At 30.3% G+C, this 19,777-nt stretch overlaps 1 protein-coding gene across 2 annotated transcripts; it reads left to right on the top strand.

Moving 5' to 3' along the window:
• Window positions 1-768: 768 nt before the first annotated feature.
• On the top strand, window positions 769-14,158 carry LOC129939804 (uncharacterized). Of its 2 annotated transcripts, none has more exons than XM_056047963.1 (2): window positions 769-1,044; window positions 13,426-14,158. In XM_056047963.1, the coding sequence occupies exon 2, from the start codon at window positions 13,427-13,429 to the stop codon at window positions 14,150-14,152; it is 726 nt and encodes a 241-aa protein (XP_055903938.1). In that variant the 5' UTR covers window positions 769-1,044; window position 13,426; the 3' UTR covers window positions 14,153-14,158. The 2 variants fall into 2 exon arrangements, with proteins under 2 accessions (XP_055903938.1, XP_055903936.1); XM_056047961.1 differs by lacking the exon at window positions 769-1,044 and adding an exon at window positions 1,117-1,437.
• The last annotated feature ends 5,619 nt before the right edge of the window (window positions 14,159-19,777 follow it).

Here is a 19,777-nt window from a genome sequence, read left to right as displayed (position 1 = left end):
GACTGTAGACTTACTTTTGACAGTGGCTGTCATTTTATCCAATTTAAAATAGTGTTCAGTGAAAACAGTACGTATACATAGGTCCAGTGTTATATCATATTTATTATGTTTACGTTTTTTTCTGCATAAATCTTTGCGGGTGGCTTGGCGTGAAGATATTGCACCCATGGAATGTTAAGCAGTTAAAGCTCCGTTGTCTCACTAAAGATGTGTTCTTTTCAATTGATGAACAAAAAAAATTATAATAAATAAACAAATAACTTAAACACCTTGGAAACCGCAAGCTACAAACAACAAGACAGGTTAACCACTCGGCTTAACTCGTCATAGTTAGCTCACCACCGACCGTACCGCCATCATCGAAAGATTGTGTTGCATCAGTCAAAAGACTAAACATATCTGTATATCATATGTTTATACTGACAGCTCTACACCGAGTATCATATTTCATGTATTGGCTGTCAAGAACCTCGGCATACGTCTTGTAACTGATGACATCTACATACCTACCGTACGTACGAACGTACCACTTGTAGTTCGTGTAGCGGTAACAAAAAAACATGCTATTAACCGGCCCAATGACCAACCTTTAGTGCGCATGCAACTGCACCTTTATGTGAGATGCTGCTCAGTGTTAAATGATCATGCGCAGTCATATCAGACTTCGCCTACGGGCGCTTACCCTTTAAGCAATTTGGCTCCGAAAATAGGGGGGCTGTTGTCGTACAAGCCGCACACAATGATAACTCTTTTTCCGGAATCAGTGCAGTACAATGCAGTGCAGTGGCAATGCAGATTTGCTCATGTGTTATAATCGGTCGACCGCAGCGATACATACCAGGCATTCCGCCAAGCATTGTGTCTTCGTCATCTCTTCCCCATTCAAGTTCATCAGGTGGCTCCAACTTCCAAGCGTTCGTCACAAAGTTAAAATTCGCATCTGTACGGCTTAGTGCTAAAAAAGATAATGAGAAGCTGAGCTGTAGCAGGAAAAATACATAATGAATAAAAATGGGGAACAAAAAGAAACCAAATAGAAGAAAGGTGAGTATGAGTATTACAAGAGTCACCTTTTTTCTTTGCATGGAGTTGGGTCTTGAATCTTTGTTGTTTTGGTTTTGGTTTTTATTTTTGTTGTATTTTTACTAAGCTTAAGTCTCGGAAGTCTCAAAGAGGAGGAGATGATGATTTTGAAAGATTTTTTTAGTGTGTTGTTTCGAAAAAGTAAAAATGCAGAGCAGTGCTATCATTTATTTGACGAAGTTCGAGGCGTTCGCAGTTGGCAGCTGCATTAAAGTCACACTTTTGTTTTGTCTCAATATAGTTCTGTTCGTTCGTTCGCTAGACTTACTCGATCTGTTTGATTTTTTTTGTAAAATAAACTAAAGTGATTAATTAATTATTTTGGAAGTGATTATATTTTAGTTTGTTTTAAAAGTAAGTTGATTTGTTTAAGAAAATGTATTTCTCTATTTTTTTGGTTTTTTGTTAATTTTAGTAAAACTTGATGTTTATGAATTTAAATCTTTAAAGTGTGGCAAAGATTAGATCATGTCCCTGAAATAAGAAAAATTAAAAATGCCAAGTGGAATAGTGATTTTTTTTGTTGGGAATATTGTTTTCTATGCGTTTATGTTTTATCAAAAATCTTAATTTGCATCACCCAAGGAACATCCCCAACCGAAAGGATTTACATTTATGTAAGGCCTTAAAGTGTAATTTTCACAATTTTCTCCATCCTAAATTTGTAGATACAAAAAAATATAGAAGGAGAAAATTCTGAAATAGGAATAAAATTAAGGTTGCTAATAAGTCTTAAAAAAAAGAAGAAATTTGTAACAAATAGTGATAAATTGAAAGCAAACAATAAAGTTCACAAATTTACATTGATATTTATAAGGAAGCTTAAAGGAAAAACAATTTATTCTTGACTGATTTTGTAAAATAATGTTTAACATAAGGACTCTTTTTACATAATATTGACAAAGTACAAAAATATTTTTGAGTCTTGAATCACTTTTCTTCAAACAATAAATCTAAGACGTGAAATAGAATTCTGGAAAACAAATTATGAGTCTTTTTGTAAATATTGGAGTGCAGTTTAAAGTATTTTTTTAAATTATCTAATGTGTTTTTGTAAGATCACAAGTGACTTATATTCCAACATTGTAACTTCTGACATATCGAAACCGTATGGCAAGTTTTGTGTGCTTAAAAAATTTCGAAATATAGATTTTAATCAAAAATTACGATGGCAGAGAAGTCGAAAAAAGTTGGTCCGTGATACCACCCGGCTGTCTGTTTGTCGTCGCCCTTAGAGCCTTAATTATTGGGTCGGTTGAGTTCAAAGTTGGAAGTTAATGTTTAAAGCAGATTTATTTTTTTTTCGCTTTTTAGGATCAAAAATAACAGCAGTACAAATCTTCTGCTGGAAAATTCAAATTTACTCAAAAACAAATCGATAGATTTTTATAGAAATTTGTTCTAGATTTTTTTTTCTTAACTAAGCAGCTTTCAATAAAGAAAATGAATTTTTGTATTGCTCCAAAACCCATAGAACGGTTTTTTTTTGGTTATTTTTTTTCAAGAACTCATGAATAATTTCAAAAAATGTCCGCAAAAGTTCTTATGTTTTTGCCCTTTGGTTAGCAAAAATGTCAATTTTTTTCAAAATTTAATATCTCATGGTCAACATTTGGTATTCAATTATAGAATGTTTATTAATATGTTCTAAATAACTACATAGGACTAAAAATATTTAAAAAAAAAAATTGAAAAATTGTACACGTATAAAATTAATTTAAAACCGCTCTAACGATTTTTAAAAGTAAAAATTAAAATATTAAGGTGTTTTTGAAAAATTTAAATAATAAACAATGGTTAAGGTTTTTTATTTATTTATTTGTTGGCAATTTGCTAAATAAGACGAAGAGACTCCAAAAACAAAACAAGCATCCAAACATGTCTAAAAAGTGACAGTTTGCTAGAATGAACAAAGCCAAAACGCCTTAACAGACTTATTAATTTGAATTGAAAACTATTGACTGAACTATTGTGTCTACTGCCCTTAAATGAATAATTGTAAAGATGTCATATGGATTTAGAAAATTGCTACAGATTAAAGTAGCCGATCCGTGATTTTAAATTAAGCTAATTGATAAGAAATAGTAAGATATTAAAATCGTTTGAAATTAGGTAAATCATCTTTGAAGCTTGGTAAATAGCTATAAAAATGGCTTTAAAATGCTTCTCAACTATTTTTAAGCAGACTCTTTTAATAGTCGTGCATTTCATTTTATTACAATTTAGTTTTATTATTTTCGGTTTTTTTTAATAGCTTTATTCGGTATTTCGTACCATGGTGCAAATGTTTTTTTGATATTTGTTTCTATTTCAATCAAGGTTCTAATCTTCACTTAGTCACTTATTTGTATTTCATTTAATTGAAGTCGTTAACTGTCAATTGTTTTAGTTCAGTTTGATTTTTTTGAAATTAAATTTCTTAAAAAAGAATGGTTTTTTGATGCGCATATCTCAAACTCATTTTTTTGAATTTTATAAAATTCATTCACATTCACTCACGATTTTGACTTTTTATTAGTTTTTCTTAAATAACTATAATTAAATATTATTAAATTAATATTTTCTCAAAAACCTATTTTTCAGATCACATATTTATAAAAATTAAGTTTTGATAGGTGGTAAAATTTTCGAAAATTTGAAATAACAGTTTTTTTCCAAAAAAAATTATGTCTACGAAAAAATGTTAGTTTTTTTTCATTCGATTTTAATTAAAATTAATGAATACATTGTCAAAAATTGCCATTCTGCCGTGTATATAATATTATTAACTATAATCTGTTAAGTATTTCAAAATGGAATAAGATTTGTTCAACAAGAAAATTTAGCAAAATCAAGCGAAAACGTCAGAAGTTAAAAAAAAAAAAATTAATAAAATAAGTGGATGATAAAAAAAAATTTGTCACCTCCTAAATTTAAGGACTAACATATGATTTCATCTCCAAAACAATTTTGAGCAACGGAGAATAATGTTTTTGAAATCTGATAAAATTTTGAGAAAAATCGAATTGACAGTTTTTTTTATAAAAAATAAAAATCTAAAAAAAAACATTACTCAAAGTTCGTAAAAATTAAATATCGATTCAAATATCTTTGCAAAAACTTAAAATTTAGCCTTCAAACTTATTTTATCTTATAAGAAATATTGTTTTTAACATTCAGTCAAACTTTGAGAAAAATCTAATTGAGAGTTTTGTTTTACAAAAAATAAAAACCTAATTCTAAAACGTAGTAAAAATTTACTTTCGACTCAAGTAGATTTTCAAAATTAAAATTATTGTCTTCAAACTTTTTTTTATTTTCGTTTTTTTTTACATAAAAAAAAATAAAATATACAAAAAATAGTACGCAAATTTGGTAAAAAAATTGATGTTCGGTTTTTGATATCTCTCAAATTAATTTCATTCATCCAATTTGTAAAAATTTAAGAAATGCTACAAAAATTGTTAAAAATTTATTTTCGACTAAAAATCTAACTTGTCCTTATATGAAAAACATTGTTGGTAATTTAAAAAATTTTTAGGAATAATTCAAGTAACAACTTTTTTAACCCAAACCTACAAACTTTTAAGCAAGACAAATTGACAGACGGGATGGGAAGTTATCATTGTGGGTCGCATCCCAGCCTCTTTTTGAACTTAATTTTATTTATATTTACTTTATTAAAATCGTTAACTGTCAACCATTTAGGTTTAATTTGTTTTTTAATTTGATTCTTTGAATAAGAAAGTTTTAACCTTTCCTTATGTTTCTAAGTCTTCTTATCCAAACTTGAATAAAACTGATATTCTGATTATTGTTTTTTTAGTGTATATGTAGGAAATATTTTCCCAAAAACTTACTTTCAAATCGAATATGTAATGCCTAAATAATATATGAATGAAGTTTTGACATTTTGAAAAATACGAAATGACAGTTTTCCTACAGAAAATAACTTACCACGAACAAATGTTTTCTAAAGGAATTTATTTGTTATGTATTATTATTCCGTTGTGTGCATAATATTATTAACTTTTATCTGTTAAATATTTCTAAATTCACAATAGGTTTGTTCAACTAGAAAGAAGTTGGAGAAAATTCAAGCAAAAACGTCCGATTTAAGAAAAGAAAACAATTTAAATTCATCGCATGTAAAATTGAACGAATAATTAAAAGTACAATTTATAAAAAGAGTATTAAATAATTTTGTTATTAAATCAGTGGATTGATATTCCTTTTTACTTTCTTACTTACTATTTTTAGTGCCGGGAAATAAAGGTAATTGAAATAAGGTCAACTTTCAAGGGTACCTCAATTTGTTTACCTACTCACCTTAAAAATAAATTGGTCTTATTTCTCAAAATAATTTGAGCTTATATCAGTTTTTTCACAATACAATATGACCAAAAGTTGTTCTTATTTCACTTGGCATTATTTCACAGTACCACCGGTTTTATATTTTAAATTCTTCAAATAATACGGAATTTTTATTTCAAGATTGTAAGTTGAATATTTGCCAAATAGAGCTTTTATATGTCTGAAATAGAAAGTGGAGTTTTGAGTTTGAATGAAGACATACGACAGCAATTATAGAACCTCTTTTTCTAATTTACCAAAGCTCTCTGTCTTATGTTGCGTTCCTATCAGTGTGACAAAAATAATTTGTAACTCCAATTTAGGATAAAAGCTACAAATAAACATTTATTGTCCAATTTGTAAATTGTCATGGATACCTAAACTATTCGAAAAATTGATATACAATAAGTATGCTTTCTTCGTAAAAGAACATATTTCACCATTTCAACACGGTTTCGTATCAACAACCACTAATCTTTCTATTTTCTCCAATTTATGTAATTTACAGAGATTTTGCGAAAGCTTTTGTTGAGAAATTTTGTATCTTTTGGTTTCCATTCAAATCTTTTGAAATGGTTAAAATCTTACCTTAAGAATTTATTTTGTTAGAATTGAAAATATGGTTGCAAGTCCAGTATAAGTAACCTCAGGTGTTCCCCAAGGTAGCCATCTTGGGCCACTTCTTTTCCTAATTTGTATAAATGAATTACTTGATATTTTCGATAATTCTGTTCAACTTCTATTTGCTGATTACTTAAAGTTTTTTAGATGTATAAAGTCCATTATGGACTGTCATCCGTTGCAAAATGATCTTCATAATTATCGGAAAGGTGCTCTGTAAACCAATTATATTTAAATGCCTCTAAGTACGAATGTTTTTCTTTTTGTCGTAACTTTTCCCAAGTTCTCTTCGAATATAAAATTAATAGAAATATTCTTGAAAGAGTTTGTGAAAAGAAAGATCTTGGCGTAATTTTTGACTCTAAATTAAACATTGTCAAGCATAAGAGTTCATATGAAATAAATAAATAAATTACTTGAAAAAGAGGTAGGAATGCGACCCACACTGATAACTTCCCATCCCGTCTGTCGATTTGTTTTGCTTAAAAGTTTGTAGGTTGGGTTCAAAAAGTTGTCAGTTGAATTATTCTTGAAAATTTTAAAATTACCAACAATATTTTTCATATAAAGAAATAGGTGAGTTTTAAAATCTAGTTTTACTAAATAGATTTTTCGTCGAAAACAAATTTTTACCAATTTTAGTTTAATTTCTTAAATTTTTACAAAAAGGAAGAATTAAATTAATTTGAGAGAATTAATCTGGATACTATTTTTTTTGTAGATTTTATTTTTTTTTATGAAAAAACGGACTGTTGGATTTTTATAAAAAAAACTATTGAATATCGAAGACAATATTTTCTGTGAAATAAAATAGTTTGAAGACAATATTTTAAATTTTGAAAAGCTATTTGAGTCAAAAGTAAATTTTTATCAAGTTTTAGTATTGTTTTTTTTTTTTTAGTTTTTATTTTTTGTAAAAAACATGTCAATTAGATTTTTCTCAAAATTTACCGAATGTTGACAACAATATATTTAAAAAGACAAAAGTTGTTTAAAGCCAATATCTCAAACTTTTGAAAATATATTTGAGTCGAAAATTAATTTTTACAAACTTTTGAACAAAAATTTTTTTATAATTTTAAGTTAAAATCAGTTGGGAGGCATATTCTCAAATTTTTGATAAGATATTTTAATCTTTGTTTTAAACTGGTTGGCCCACGCAATTTTCTTAAAAGCTCTTTCGGGATCTTTCTATTTTATATCTCTTCTTGTTCTTGAGCTATGGACGACGAAAGAAACGTTGCGAACGTACGGACGTACTGATGAACGAACGTACGTACACACGCCACGTACAGACATCTTTCTAAAAATCTTTTATTTTGACTCTAGGGAGCTTGAAACGTAGAGAAATGTCAACATTTTCAATTCGACAATCAATGTAAGTTATTGCAGAAATATTCTCGATGAATAAGAATAAGTGCAGATGGTTGAACACAGCTATTTTGTTCAAAACATCTCGACAGTTTAAACAGCTTGTACTTCAATTGTGTTTTTAAAATCTCTGCCTTTTTATTCTGATATCTTAACTATCGTATTTTTGATTTTTAGTTTTTAATTTAAATTTAATTGGGTTTCAACAAATTGATCCAACGCAAATTAATTAATTAATTTTTGGATTTAATTGACAATAATTGGAGATGACAACCAACTATGGCTTTGATAAATTGAAAAAGGTAGACATTCTTAGTGTTGAAATATAATACTTCAATGCCAATATTTTGCCTAACCTACGCATTTGAATCAATCAAATCAATCATGTTTTCTATATGTAGTTGTACAGAATAAAAACTTGTTGAATATAAACAAATACATTAATATTTCTTGATCAACTCAAATGTATGTCAACAGTTAAAATTAACTATTATGTATATTTTTGCTAGCCTATAAAAAAAATTATTTAAATATCACTTTCATTTCATTGTAATATTTGTTCATGAATCATAACTTTTGCTTAGTTATTTTTTGTTTGTGATATTCCCAAGAACAAAAGTTGCGTTGGCGCCGCCGCAGAAAATATAAAAAAAAGTCACAAACTTAATTTCCATTTCGAAATCATTCATTAATTTACGATCTGTGAATTACCTAAATATTTTATCTTCGCATCAATGGGAATACCTACTCAACCTAAATTAACGTCATGTCAACTTTCTTTTGTTGTTTTAAATTTTTGATTTTGACACATAAATATCAACCAACTTGAGGTCTTGTGTAGGAATGATATAAAAAGAAAAGATTATTTATAAGATGATTAAGAAATTGCAATCCGTTGGTATAATAATAAGTGTAGTGAAAATTGTTTGAAAAGAAGTCGAAGCTGCTATTATTATGGATCTCTATCATAAAGTGTGAATCTTTAAATGAAAAAATTAAGAAAGATGCAGGGAAATGTATCGTTTAAATCTTTTGTGCCTTAATCAGATAGCATCAGATTAATGCAAACAGTAGTCTGTAATTTGATCATCTTTTTAAACAACGTATTATTAAGAGCTTTAAAATCTAAATACAATCCTTTCAGCACGTCTGCGAACATACATTTCGTTGAAAAGGAAAAAAAAGAAATCAATAAAACCTTAGTCTGGCGAACGATATAATCTGAAATGTCAAAAACTCGTAGTCATGTGGTTTTAGAAAATAACTTAAAGTTATTGTTACTATTTTGAGATTTAGAAAGTAACTAGGAGCTAATGTTTTCATTTTGTGATTTCAACTCAAACTAAATGTTAAGATATGCAAAATGTAAGATGCATAAGGCTAACAAATTCGTTTTTTGAACTTATTGTTCTTGTTTATTGAAAGATCTGTCAGTAAACTGACATTAGCTGTCAACATTTAATTATGTTTCAATAAAAAAATGTCTGTTCACACTATTGGTGAATGTTGACCTAATGTGTTATGGGGTTTTAGATGGTTAAAATAAGTAAATTAATTACTTAATTTTTGATCTAGATCTGTCAAAACAGAATTTAACCTGTTGTTGCGTTCCTTGGGGCAAATGAAATTGATTTTTTTTTGTTTTATTTAATTAATCTACAAGCAATATTACAGCTAACAGATATAAGCACTCCAAGAGCAATTAAAAAGTGAAAAAATATAACACTTCGGTTTTAAATTTATTACAATATTTGAAGACACTTCATTGAAATATACAATAGATCTTGATAAAGTTTCATCATACCATAATTTGTCATGTAAATTCTTTAGAATAAGGAGACTCTAGCTCTCTAAGACCTAGCGGAACATAGATTGGTACCAAGGCAAGAAGAGATGGACATTTAATATGGTAGCATAGTAAGTCTCTAATAAGCATTACACTATGAATTTTTCTTCTTGATTGTAACGACTTTATTCCAAGTAATTGGCATCTAGCCTCATAACTAGGACTAAAGTTCCAACCCGTTTTCTTAAATATATATTTTGTAAATCGTCTATAAATGTTTTCAATCCGATTCGAATGAACTATATAAATATGACTTCAACTAAAATCGGCGTATTCCAAAATTGATCTGACGAGAGATATATACAAGGATAATAACACGAAAGGTTTAAAGTCTTTTCTATTTCGTTTTATGAAACCTCCCAGCGAGTTGGCCTTAGAAACCAAATAATCGAAATAGCCTTTAAAAGAAAGTTGCGAATCAAGACTAACTCCTAAGTCTTTAATACTTGAAACCCCTTTCTAAATCCACAGACTCAATTGCATAGTTGAATAACAAAATATGAGATTTTCTGGAAAAAGAAATCGTGTTACACTTTTTGATATTCAATTTAAGGCTATTGATGTGACACCAATTTGATAAAGAATCAATGTCAGATTGCATATGTTGACAATTGTCCAAACTCTAAACTTTTGAAAATATTTTCAGACCGTCCGCATATGATAAGCATTCACAATAATTAAAGCCCGAGACAATATCATTAACGAAAATTAAGAAGAGGAGCGGACCCAGGTGGCTACCTTGCGGGACACCTGATGTATATTGAATAAGTTGTGTTCTACAAAATAAATATGACGATAAAAATCTCAAGTTTTTCAGAGGTGTTTGGTGGTTCACAGAATAAAAGGCTTTACTAAAGTCAGTGTATCCTGCGTCCACTTGAAATTTTTGTGAAATGAAATGAGTTGTGAAGTGAAATAAGTTAAATTGCGAAAAGATGATCGACCGGATACAAAACCGTGCTGTACTTCTGATAAATATTCACTACTTGTAAGAAAATCAAGCTTTATTTTCACCATGCTTTCAAACAATTTGGGAATTGCGGAGAGTTTACAGATAAAATAAATAAATTGGGTGGCGCAACAGTCCGTTTGAGAACTAGGGCCTAGTGACTGACAAATCTCAACCATTCCTGTGTGCGAGTACTGTTGTCAGGGATGGAAGGGACCTACAGTTTTAAGCCAAATCCGAACGGTAAATTTGAGAAAGCACTTTTCATGACAAGAATTACTCTTGGAAAATTTGTCAATTCCTCGCAAGAGGCAGTACCCGTGAAAAAACTTTAGGTGGGATAGGCAGGGATCGAACCCACGACCTCTCGCATGACAGTCCAATATTGCTAATATGTTTTTCATACAAATCAAGTGAACTACTTGGAGGCACATAACTTACAATAAAAAATACATTTGGTCTGGAAAAAGTATTTAAGTTGACGGAGATGCAAACTTGTTCAATGTCCGAAGTTGGTAAAATGACTTCTTTAGAGCAAAGATGGGATCGAACAGCGATTATTATCCCTCCTCCACGTTCTCTAGATGATTTACATCGGTCACGACAATAATGTCGTAGATACTGCAATCAAATAGTTCTGAAGAGACAACTCCGTTATAAGGCCATGACTCAACAACGATGATAATATCATAGTATGTAACACATGTATTTTTAAAAAGATCGGGTACTTTGGTTCGGAGGCCTCTTGCATTGTGGAAATAAGTCTTTAATGACGAAAGACGAACATATGTAGACTTTAAAGCATTCGTTGTTAGGTTGTTATCCCTACGTTCTTTTTTAAGGAGTTTTTGGCATATATACAAAAGTTCAAATTTTGAGACCTATCAGCCAAAAATGTTCCGCAATTTCCGCAAAAATTATTTCGTTTTTAGGACTTTTTTTGTGTACTGGTATTATGAAGGAGCTCTTCCAGATAAAAGGAAAAAGCGAGTTACTTAAAAAAGTGTTGAAAAGAATACATAACGGGTGTGCTAAATACGCAGCACATTTCCGCCGTCTTGACCAGGACTAAAACATTCGTCAAGTTGTAGGATACTATCAAGGATATTATCTTCACTTATAACGAAATTGATAGAATTTAAGTGGGGGAAATTTATAACAGTGGTGGATGTGTTAGGAAAACTAATAGTATTATAATCTGCAAAAGCATCTTTGAAGTAGTTTGGAAACATGTTCGCAATTATTCTCGGCTCATTACTATTTGATGTCGAATCAGTCATTAAGTTAGGATACCCATATGTTTTCTTCTTACGATTTACGCATTTCCAAAAACTATCAGGATCATTTTTAAGGTTAATTCAATTTTCGGAATGTAGTCATTATACAGGGTGTTAGAGTAGTCAGTGAAAAGTTGTTTTATTATAATGAACGTCCTTTTATCATCATCAGTTCCTGTTTGATTATACTTTATCCAAGCTTTGTTCCTTTTGTTTTTTAAGTATTTAACTTAAGAATCAAAACACGAGCCTTTTTAAATGGAATCGTTTTGTAGAAACAGTCAAAAAGAGTTATATAAAAAATGTTACACGTATCGCCAATATTTAAGTTACCAAATAAGTGATCCCAGTTGATCGTACATAACAAGTTAAAAAGGTTTTCAAAATTACACCTACTAAAGTTGAATTCTAGTGTGTTGTTATTAGGAAGCATATGAGGTGGAGCCATGTTTCAATTAAGTGGCGGTCTTCTTCCACAATTTTGACAGCAGAAGATATCACAGCTGCTTCAGAGCATATGGTTTCGGAGAAAAATACCAGTTCGAGTGTTTTTCCAAAACGGTTCTTCACACCGTTGAGTTGACTTAAGCCACATGAAGACTTACCATCTGTTAATAAAAACACGTTTGAAGATGACGGGTTTATTGGAAAGTAGAAGTTATCGTTATCAATTTGAATCTAATTGAGATTGGGTAAATTAAAATTACGAACAACCAGTACTTCGTCTGCAGGATTCAAGAGGATATAAATACTTTTTATATAGTTGTTTGGTAATTTTCATAAACCTCGTTCTTGGAGCTTGGAGGTATACGTGCTGATACAATAAATAAATGTCCTGTAGCCATTTTAATTTGCAAGCATAATATTTCGATGTCTATTGATCGAAAGTCGTCAACAGGTAACCAGTGAAAGTATTGTTGATAGCGGTAAGAATTCCGCCGCCAATGGCGTTTGAATCGTCTGAGTTATTACGATCATATGTCTAAAGACTAGATAAGTGGAGTCAAAAAGTTTCGAGTCCGAGATAGAGTTATTAAGCCATGTTTCCGTCAATTTGGAAGATTTGTAATGTTTTTGTAAACCATGTTGGTCTTTATCCGAAGTCCTTTTACGTTTTGGTAGTAGATTAATACATTTTTATGCTGCTTTGACGTTGGTTTAGCATTGTCCGATACTGATGAAAAGGGTTGTTCAACTTATTCATAAATTCATGAACTTTTACTTCTTAAGGCCTAAACGATGGTTAATTTAAAACATGGAAAATTTGGTCGGGTGCACGTATTTTAAAGGACGAATGCTTAGTATGGTTACGATGTAAAATAAATTTCTTAACATTTAATTTTATCTGCAGACCTGGATTAAGATTTGCCCTCATTTCCACTTAAAGTATTAGTAACAATTGTACAAAAATGTTTAGCTGGAAATTTAACAGCTATACATAACAGCACATGTACACAAAGTTGCAAACGTGTTTCATGCGCCACGAAAAAAAAAACAATTTTTGACGGAAATCTGAATTAACCCATCAAAACCCCCATTTAAATTTAATTGTCAGGTGTGAGGGAACCAGAAAATTGATTTAAAATGTTTACTTTTTGTGGTAAAAATTCGGTGAATTATTAAATTTTCAAAATATAGTTTTACAATAGTTTTTGAAATCTAAATGCTATCTCAATTTAGGTATTCAACTCTTTCAATAAGATATCTCAAAATCCACCAATCCAGGATAGGCCATCCAACACGAGATTGAATTATTTGAAAAAAGTCTACACTTCGTACATTTTTTTATTTGTATTTTTAAAACTAAAAACTATAACTAATCATTAAGCCAAAAGAATTGCATTACAAAGAGTTATTTATAAAATTTCAAATAAATTTTAACTTAAATATTTTTGATATTTTTTACCAAATGTTTGATTTTTCTTTTCTCTTTGTATGTTTTTTAGGATGATTTTCAACCTATACACCTTGTTTCTATTGATAACATCTGCGGCAGTCAGTTTAGCTGGCACTTATTTGAATAGAAATGATCTCCCACTCTCCTCAAAAGTGATATTCCAAAGTCCGATGATGGAAAACGTCTACAAGGACATCGTCCTATCATCGAAACCCATCAATTTGAAGAAATATGCAACAGCTAAACCAAAAAACTCACCTAAAGACTCAAAAATCTACTACATTCCAATTGGACCGATGCCTTATCACTTTGCACCAGTTGTTAATGGCAATCAACAGCCACTGTTACCGCCAACAAATCCAATCCTAAATGGACCAAATGTTCCGCCAAATTTCCTGCAAGCTTTTCTGCAAAGCTTCCAACAAAACCCGCCTCAAAATTACCAACAAAATCGTCCACAAATCAATTATCACCCACAGCCAAATTATATCCCATCAGCAGCAGCTAATATCTCACCGAACAAGGGACAAATACCTCCTCAGAATGTTCAGCTTGTGAATACTGTTATTGCACCAAGTTCACATCATCAAGCCCCAGCAACACCATCATCAGCAATGGACTTAGCTAATACAAATATGATCCGGCTTAATGGACACACCTATTATTTCAATGGACGACCTTATAGATTGAAAGCATATCGGGCAGCACCAAAGTTAAATGTTGATAAATATAATTTAAATTCTCATTTATTTTTTAATAAAAATATTATCTATTAAGTTTAATTTTGTTGTTGTATTAATTTAACCACATAAAAATGACACAGTTTATTTTAAAAGTTCCTATATTAAAACAAAATATAATTAAAGTCGACTTTTTTTTCTTTAAAAAAGGAGTTGTTAAACTTTAATGGTCAATATATTGTGAGTTTTAGTTTAATTTTAGCTTTAAGGGCGCCATTGTTTTAATGTCAGCCATTTTTACGAAGTAGTAAGGTGATGACAACTCTGCAAAACAGCGCCGATAGTTAGAGGTAAATTAAGTGTATACAGTAGTCCCTCGATAATGTGACCTTATTTAAATAAGGCGTTTCCGGATTTTAGAGCGATTCACATTACTGAAACTTTTTTCAAGTCTCATAAAAATGATCAAAATAAGCGTTATATCCATTGAACACAACACAAAATATTTGTTAAACAACAGCTTCAACATTTATTGAATTCATAAAAAAATAAATAACTTGTAATTTTTGATTGTCAAACAGCATGGCTCGACTTTTCTATTACCACTGCTTTTAGTTTCAGAAAACTGAACATCGTGTCTGCGTCCAGTTCATTTTGATTTGAGTATTTAAGCAGCGTATTTGTGCATTGTATTGCATGATAGCTTGTTATTTTAGTAGCTGTAGTGACTTTGTCGGTTTCACTCTCCGAAATATCTTCAGTTGGTTCAGGTGCAATTTCTTCTACAACTACCCTGTCTCTAACTTCTTGTTTCGAAATGTTTTGTTCTCTATCTATAATTCCAAGAAGATCATTAATTTAATGCAACTCTCTTTGAGACAGAGTTTCAGGCAGTTTAATTATAAAAGTGGAATTAAATCTTCTTCCTCCCAGTTTTCTTCACGTGGAAGTGTTCATTTAAATCACTTAGCGATAGAGAAAGCGAAAAGATGGTCCCAAGACAATTTCAGATTCATTACAACATGTTTCGAGGATAGTTCTTTTTTTTCCCAGCAGCAATGTCTTCACTTTCTGTTGCAATAATTTCACTAAGTGTGTTATTACACTCAAAAGTTTTTAGAAAGACGCAAATAAGTCCGAAAGAGAAAGTAAGTGAAATAGAAATAGTTTAAAAAGTCTCAACCCGCAAATCAAAGCGGTAACGATTGAGGGAAAAACATAACTGTTATGTCTCCATCAGAACTAGTTAGCTGGAATGGCAAGTTGCATTGTCAAGGAGCAACAGTGCCTATAAATCAGCGGAACCTTTAAACTTGAAAACGTTCTGGGTTATTTGGACTTCCCGATAATAATGAAGTAAGGTAATGTGTTCCAGTTACGTTCGTACAGGCCAACAACGTTATCCCTTCTTTGCTAGTTTTTCTTCGCGGTGCTGTATGTTGTGTAGACAAAACGAGCGTTTTACTATAGGAACAAGCTGTCAATATAAGCCGGTTTCATCCGCATTACAAATTTGTTGTGGAGTAAGAGACATTTCTCGTATTGTTTCATGCAGTTTTTCAGAAATGGATTAACTGCAGTTTTATTACATGACAACTTTTTGTGCCCAACCTTGACTAGCCTTGAAATTCCGGGCTTCTTTTAATCGCAAATTAAACTGATTTGCATTTCGGTAGAGAAGAAACTGGAACGTGTCTCTTTTTTAGTTTTTTAGCCACTCGAACAATGCATTTTCAATTGTAGGCTTTTCGGATTTCCTAAGTTCCTAGAAGTTCACATTATAGAGATTACAATGTAAATTTTTGGCGATTCACATTTTAGAGAAATTCACATTAGAAGTAGTAATTGTAAAATGTTTTTTATTTCTAACTAAATATCTAGAAGTTACCATTTTCAAATAAGATTTTAAGTTTCTTTTGAAGTTAAAAATGCAAAACGTACGGCATTGACAAACGTCGTCGTCTGTCGGGTAGTTGAATTTACGTACATATATTACAATTATCAGTTTCAAATAAAAATTTGGTGATAATTTTAAGAAAATTATTAACTGGTTATATTCTCTCACTAGTTAATTTTGGTATGTTAAGGCTACAGTGAAAAAATTCGCAAGTCCTTCAAAACTGGTGCTGTTTTATCCATTGAGCAACTGGGCCAAACTTTCCCAAGGAAGGCCACCCTAAATTTCTTTAAACCCGGACATCTGCACAAGAAGTGCTGGATGTTTTCTTCCTCCCTTAAGCTGCGCACAGTACATAATGATGATTCGTTCTGGCCATATCCGTTTCCATTAAGCTTGATTAAATCAACTCTTGCCTTAAAAATCCAGGTGATCTTGTTCAATTCGAAACAATCGTTAATGTAAATCTGTCCTCTTAAATGATCCAGATGTTTGTAGATACCCTTCGTAGGTTTTCTTGTTGACCCTTTGATTTCAACAGCCGCAATAGATCATTGTCTTTTTGGATTCAATCAATTTAAGAAATAGATCCATCATCCCAACGCAGTCCAAAACAATATCCAAGATTGTTCAATTTCTTTACCCAGAACATTTTTTCCCTCAAAAGTATTTTTGTTAGCTGATGCTGTAATCTTTTTTCACTGTATTCGAATATTGTTTTTGATAAACATATATCTGAGGTGAAGACCAAGGGTATAGTAATGTCCGTCCTCTGCCCCAGTTTCCATTGCCAAAGAGTAGTTTGGAGTAAATAATAGCGTTGAAGTTTATCCACTTCTTCGAACATTCCAAAGCCCCAGATCTGAGCGCCTTAGGTTTGAACAGCTCTACAAACCGCCTGAAATAGTTTCCATTTGATTTTTAAGTTGATACTTCTTTTTGCTTGAAAGTATTGCCACGTCGAGTTTATGCTGTTCTTGGCTGCAGAGTTTCTCCTAAGTAAGTAAAGTTGGAGACAATTCGAATTCTTTCTCCATTTAATGTCCAATTTTCTTGACTAAATAACTCTCCACGATTTCTGAACACCATTATCTCGGATTTAGATAGATTTACTTCTAGACTTCATTTAATGCAGTAACATTTCAGTTGCGTTATCATCTGCTGTAAGACCCTGACATCAACCGCCAGTATAACCATATCGTCTGCATAAAGCAGCAAATTCGCATTATCGGTAATTCACATTATCGAGGGACTACTGCATAAATATATTGACATTTTGTTTTTAAGGGTTGCCAATACTGCACAAATGGCGTCAAATTCAAATCAATTGCATCTTGGGGACATCTCATTTGCGATTGTTATGGATTTCGTTTAAGAAATTAAAAAAATGTTTAAATTTTTAAAATTCTTCATAAGACAGAAGACTGAGAAAGCTTTTATAGAACTTAAATTGCAATATAACTAGTTGTTTTAAAATATGGCATACTTATGGGAGGTTTTTAGTTTATTAAAGATCAAATCAAAATTAAATAAAATGACCCATTTAATTAATTTTATTGACTTTAAAGAAGCTTTTAAATAGACGCGGAAGGTAAAAACTATAAACCAAAATAATTCAAAAGCAATTAAAAATCATTTCGAATTGCTTTATAAATAGATACAAAATGTACTCTTTGTATGCAAATAGAATTAATTTTAGTTTGAATAATTAAACAGCAGGTGGAGGGAATTGGAAATTCCCATTAACACAAACTGCACTTTTTCAATATAAACTTGTTCTGAATTAGAATCGTTTAATATGGTAGCGTTCTAATCCAGTTTTTCTTTATTGAACACGTTTAAGTAATGGATTTCTGTAATATAAGGGTGAGTTTCTTCATAGTGGGTTAGTTCTGTCCTATGATTTTCAGAGGCTTTATCTAAATGGCACCTTTAAAACAACTTTAATTAATAAGTTATATCTGTTATTAAGAACAAAGTTTAATCAGTTTGTTTATTAAAATTTCGATTACGAATCACATACATTTCAGTCATACATTTTCTTAAGGTCTGAAAATTCTGTGTGATTTAAAGATTAAAATATGTACATTATTTAAGTTTTTTTTCAAATGAATGTATGATAAATTGAATGCTGGAAAACAAGCGTCTACGTCCAACAAGATTGGAAATTCTAGATTTTTTCTTCCATTTAAACCTACATCTTCTCTTTTAATAATAAAAGTTAGTGTTCCCAGTATTTTACTTCAAACCTTAACACCCATTTTGATATGACTTATTCTACTTTGGAATTTCATAAAAAGCTTGTAGTTGTTAAAAATATGACTTTTTTTGCATAATCACCTTGTGAGCTTAGTTATTTCTTGATTCGAATTCAAAAGAATGGAACTTAACACGATGAAAAGAAAAACAAAAGTAGTTTTTTGACTTCCATAGAAATTTATTGTAATGGGTCCGATTTGTCATTTTGACATTTCTCAACGTCTGTTCTTTCGCGACGTTTTTTCTTCGTCCATAGAAAGATACAGAAAGGGCTCTCAAGAATATTGCGTGGGTGTTTTTTTACCATAACAGTTTAAAAAAGATGAACGTTTGGTTAACAATAAATATCTCACGAACCAATAACGCTAGAGACTTGAATTAAACTTTATATTATATATTGTAACGTGATAACAAACCAATACATTCTTGGAAAAAGAATTCAATTAAGGTTTTTTTTTTATAAAGCGAAAAAACTGAAACAAAAATTTGTCACCTCGGAAATCTTACGAATAAAAATGGTCTTATCTCCAAAACAATTTTGTGAAACGAAGAATACCGTTTTTGATATCAGGTAAAATTTTGAATAAAATCGAATTGACAGTTTTTTTTATAAGAAAATAATTGAATTTCGAGTCAATGATCTTTTCAAAAACTTGAGATTATGGTTTTAAACTTAATTTATGTTATACAAAATATGTTTGCAATACTAGGAAAAATTTTGAGAAAAATCGAATTGACAGTTTTTTACAAAAAATAAAAACCTAAACAAAAAATTAATAAAAGTTGGTAAGAATTGATTTTCGACTCAAATATCTTTTCAAAACTTTGAGATATTGGCTTTAAGCTACTTTTATCTTTAAAAAAATATTCAATAACATTTTGAGAAAAATGGAATTGACAGTTTTTTTACCAATTACTAAAAACCTAAACAAAATTACTCAAAGTTGGTAAAAATAAATTTTCGACTTAAATAGCTTTTTTAAAAATTTAAAATATTGTGTTCAACCTTTTTTTAATTCACAGAAAATACTTTTTTAAATATTCAGTGGTTTTTTTAAATCAAATAAAATAAAAAGATATCAATGAAAATTAAAGCGCAGTTGAAAGTTTTGAACAAAAAATAAAATAATTTTTTTTGAAAGAAAATTTTAAATAATTTTTTTTTTGGAATTTGGGAAAAACATAACTGTATTAGAAGTTGTATATGATATTGTCATTAACTTTTGGTACGAATATTAAATATAGTGACATCAATCAATACTGCCAAAAAAAGAATAGCTAAATGGTTGTAAGGAAATGTCTCTTCTGGCGGATCTTAAACTTAACGCCATTCCATAGAATTTTTATGGGGTTAAGAACTGGACTTTGCGCCGCACCGGCCAATTTAAAACGTTGATAAGTTCATTGCGAAGCCACTCCTTCATGAATTTTGCTGCATGTTTTGGATCATTAAGCATGAAAATCCAATTAACTGACATTGAATCAAATGTAAATGGATATCCATATTGTTTCTCAATATGTACAAATGTGACAATTTATCTATCATACTATTAATTCTTACCAAC

Source organism: Eupeodes corollae, chromosome 1 (assembly GCF_945859685.1).
Source record: "Eupeodes corollae chromosome 1, idEupCoro1.1, whole genome shotgun sequence".
Lineage (NCBI taxonomy): Eukaryota > Metazoa > Arthropoda > Insecta > Diptera > Syrphidae > Eupeodes > Eupeodes corollae.
The sequence above is the reverse complement of the archived record's forward strand: the minus strand, read 5'-3'. Positions and strand labels throughout refer to the sequence as shown.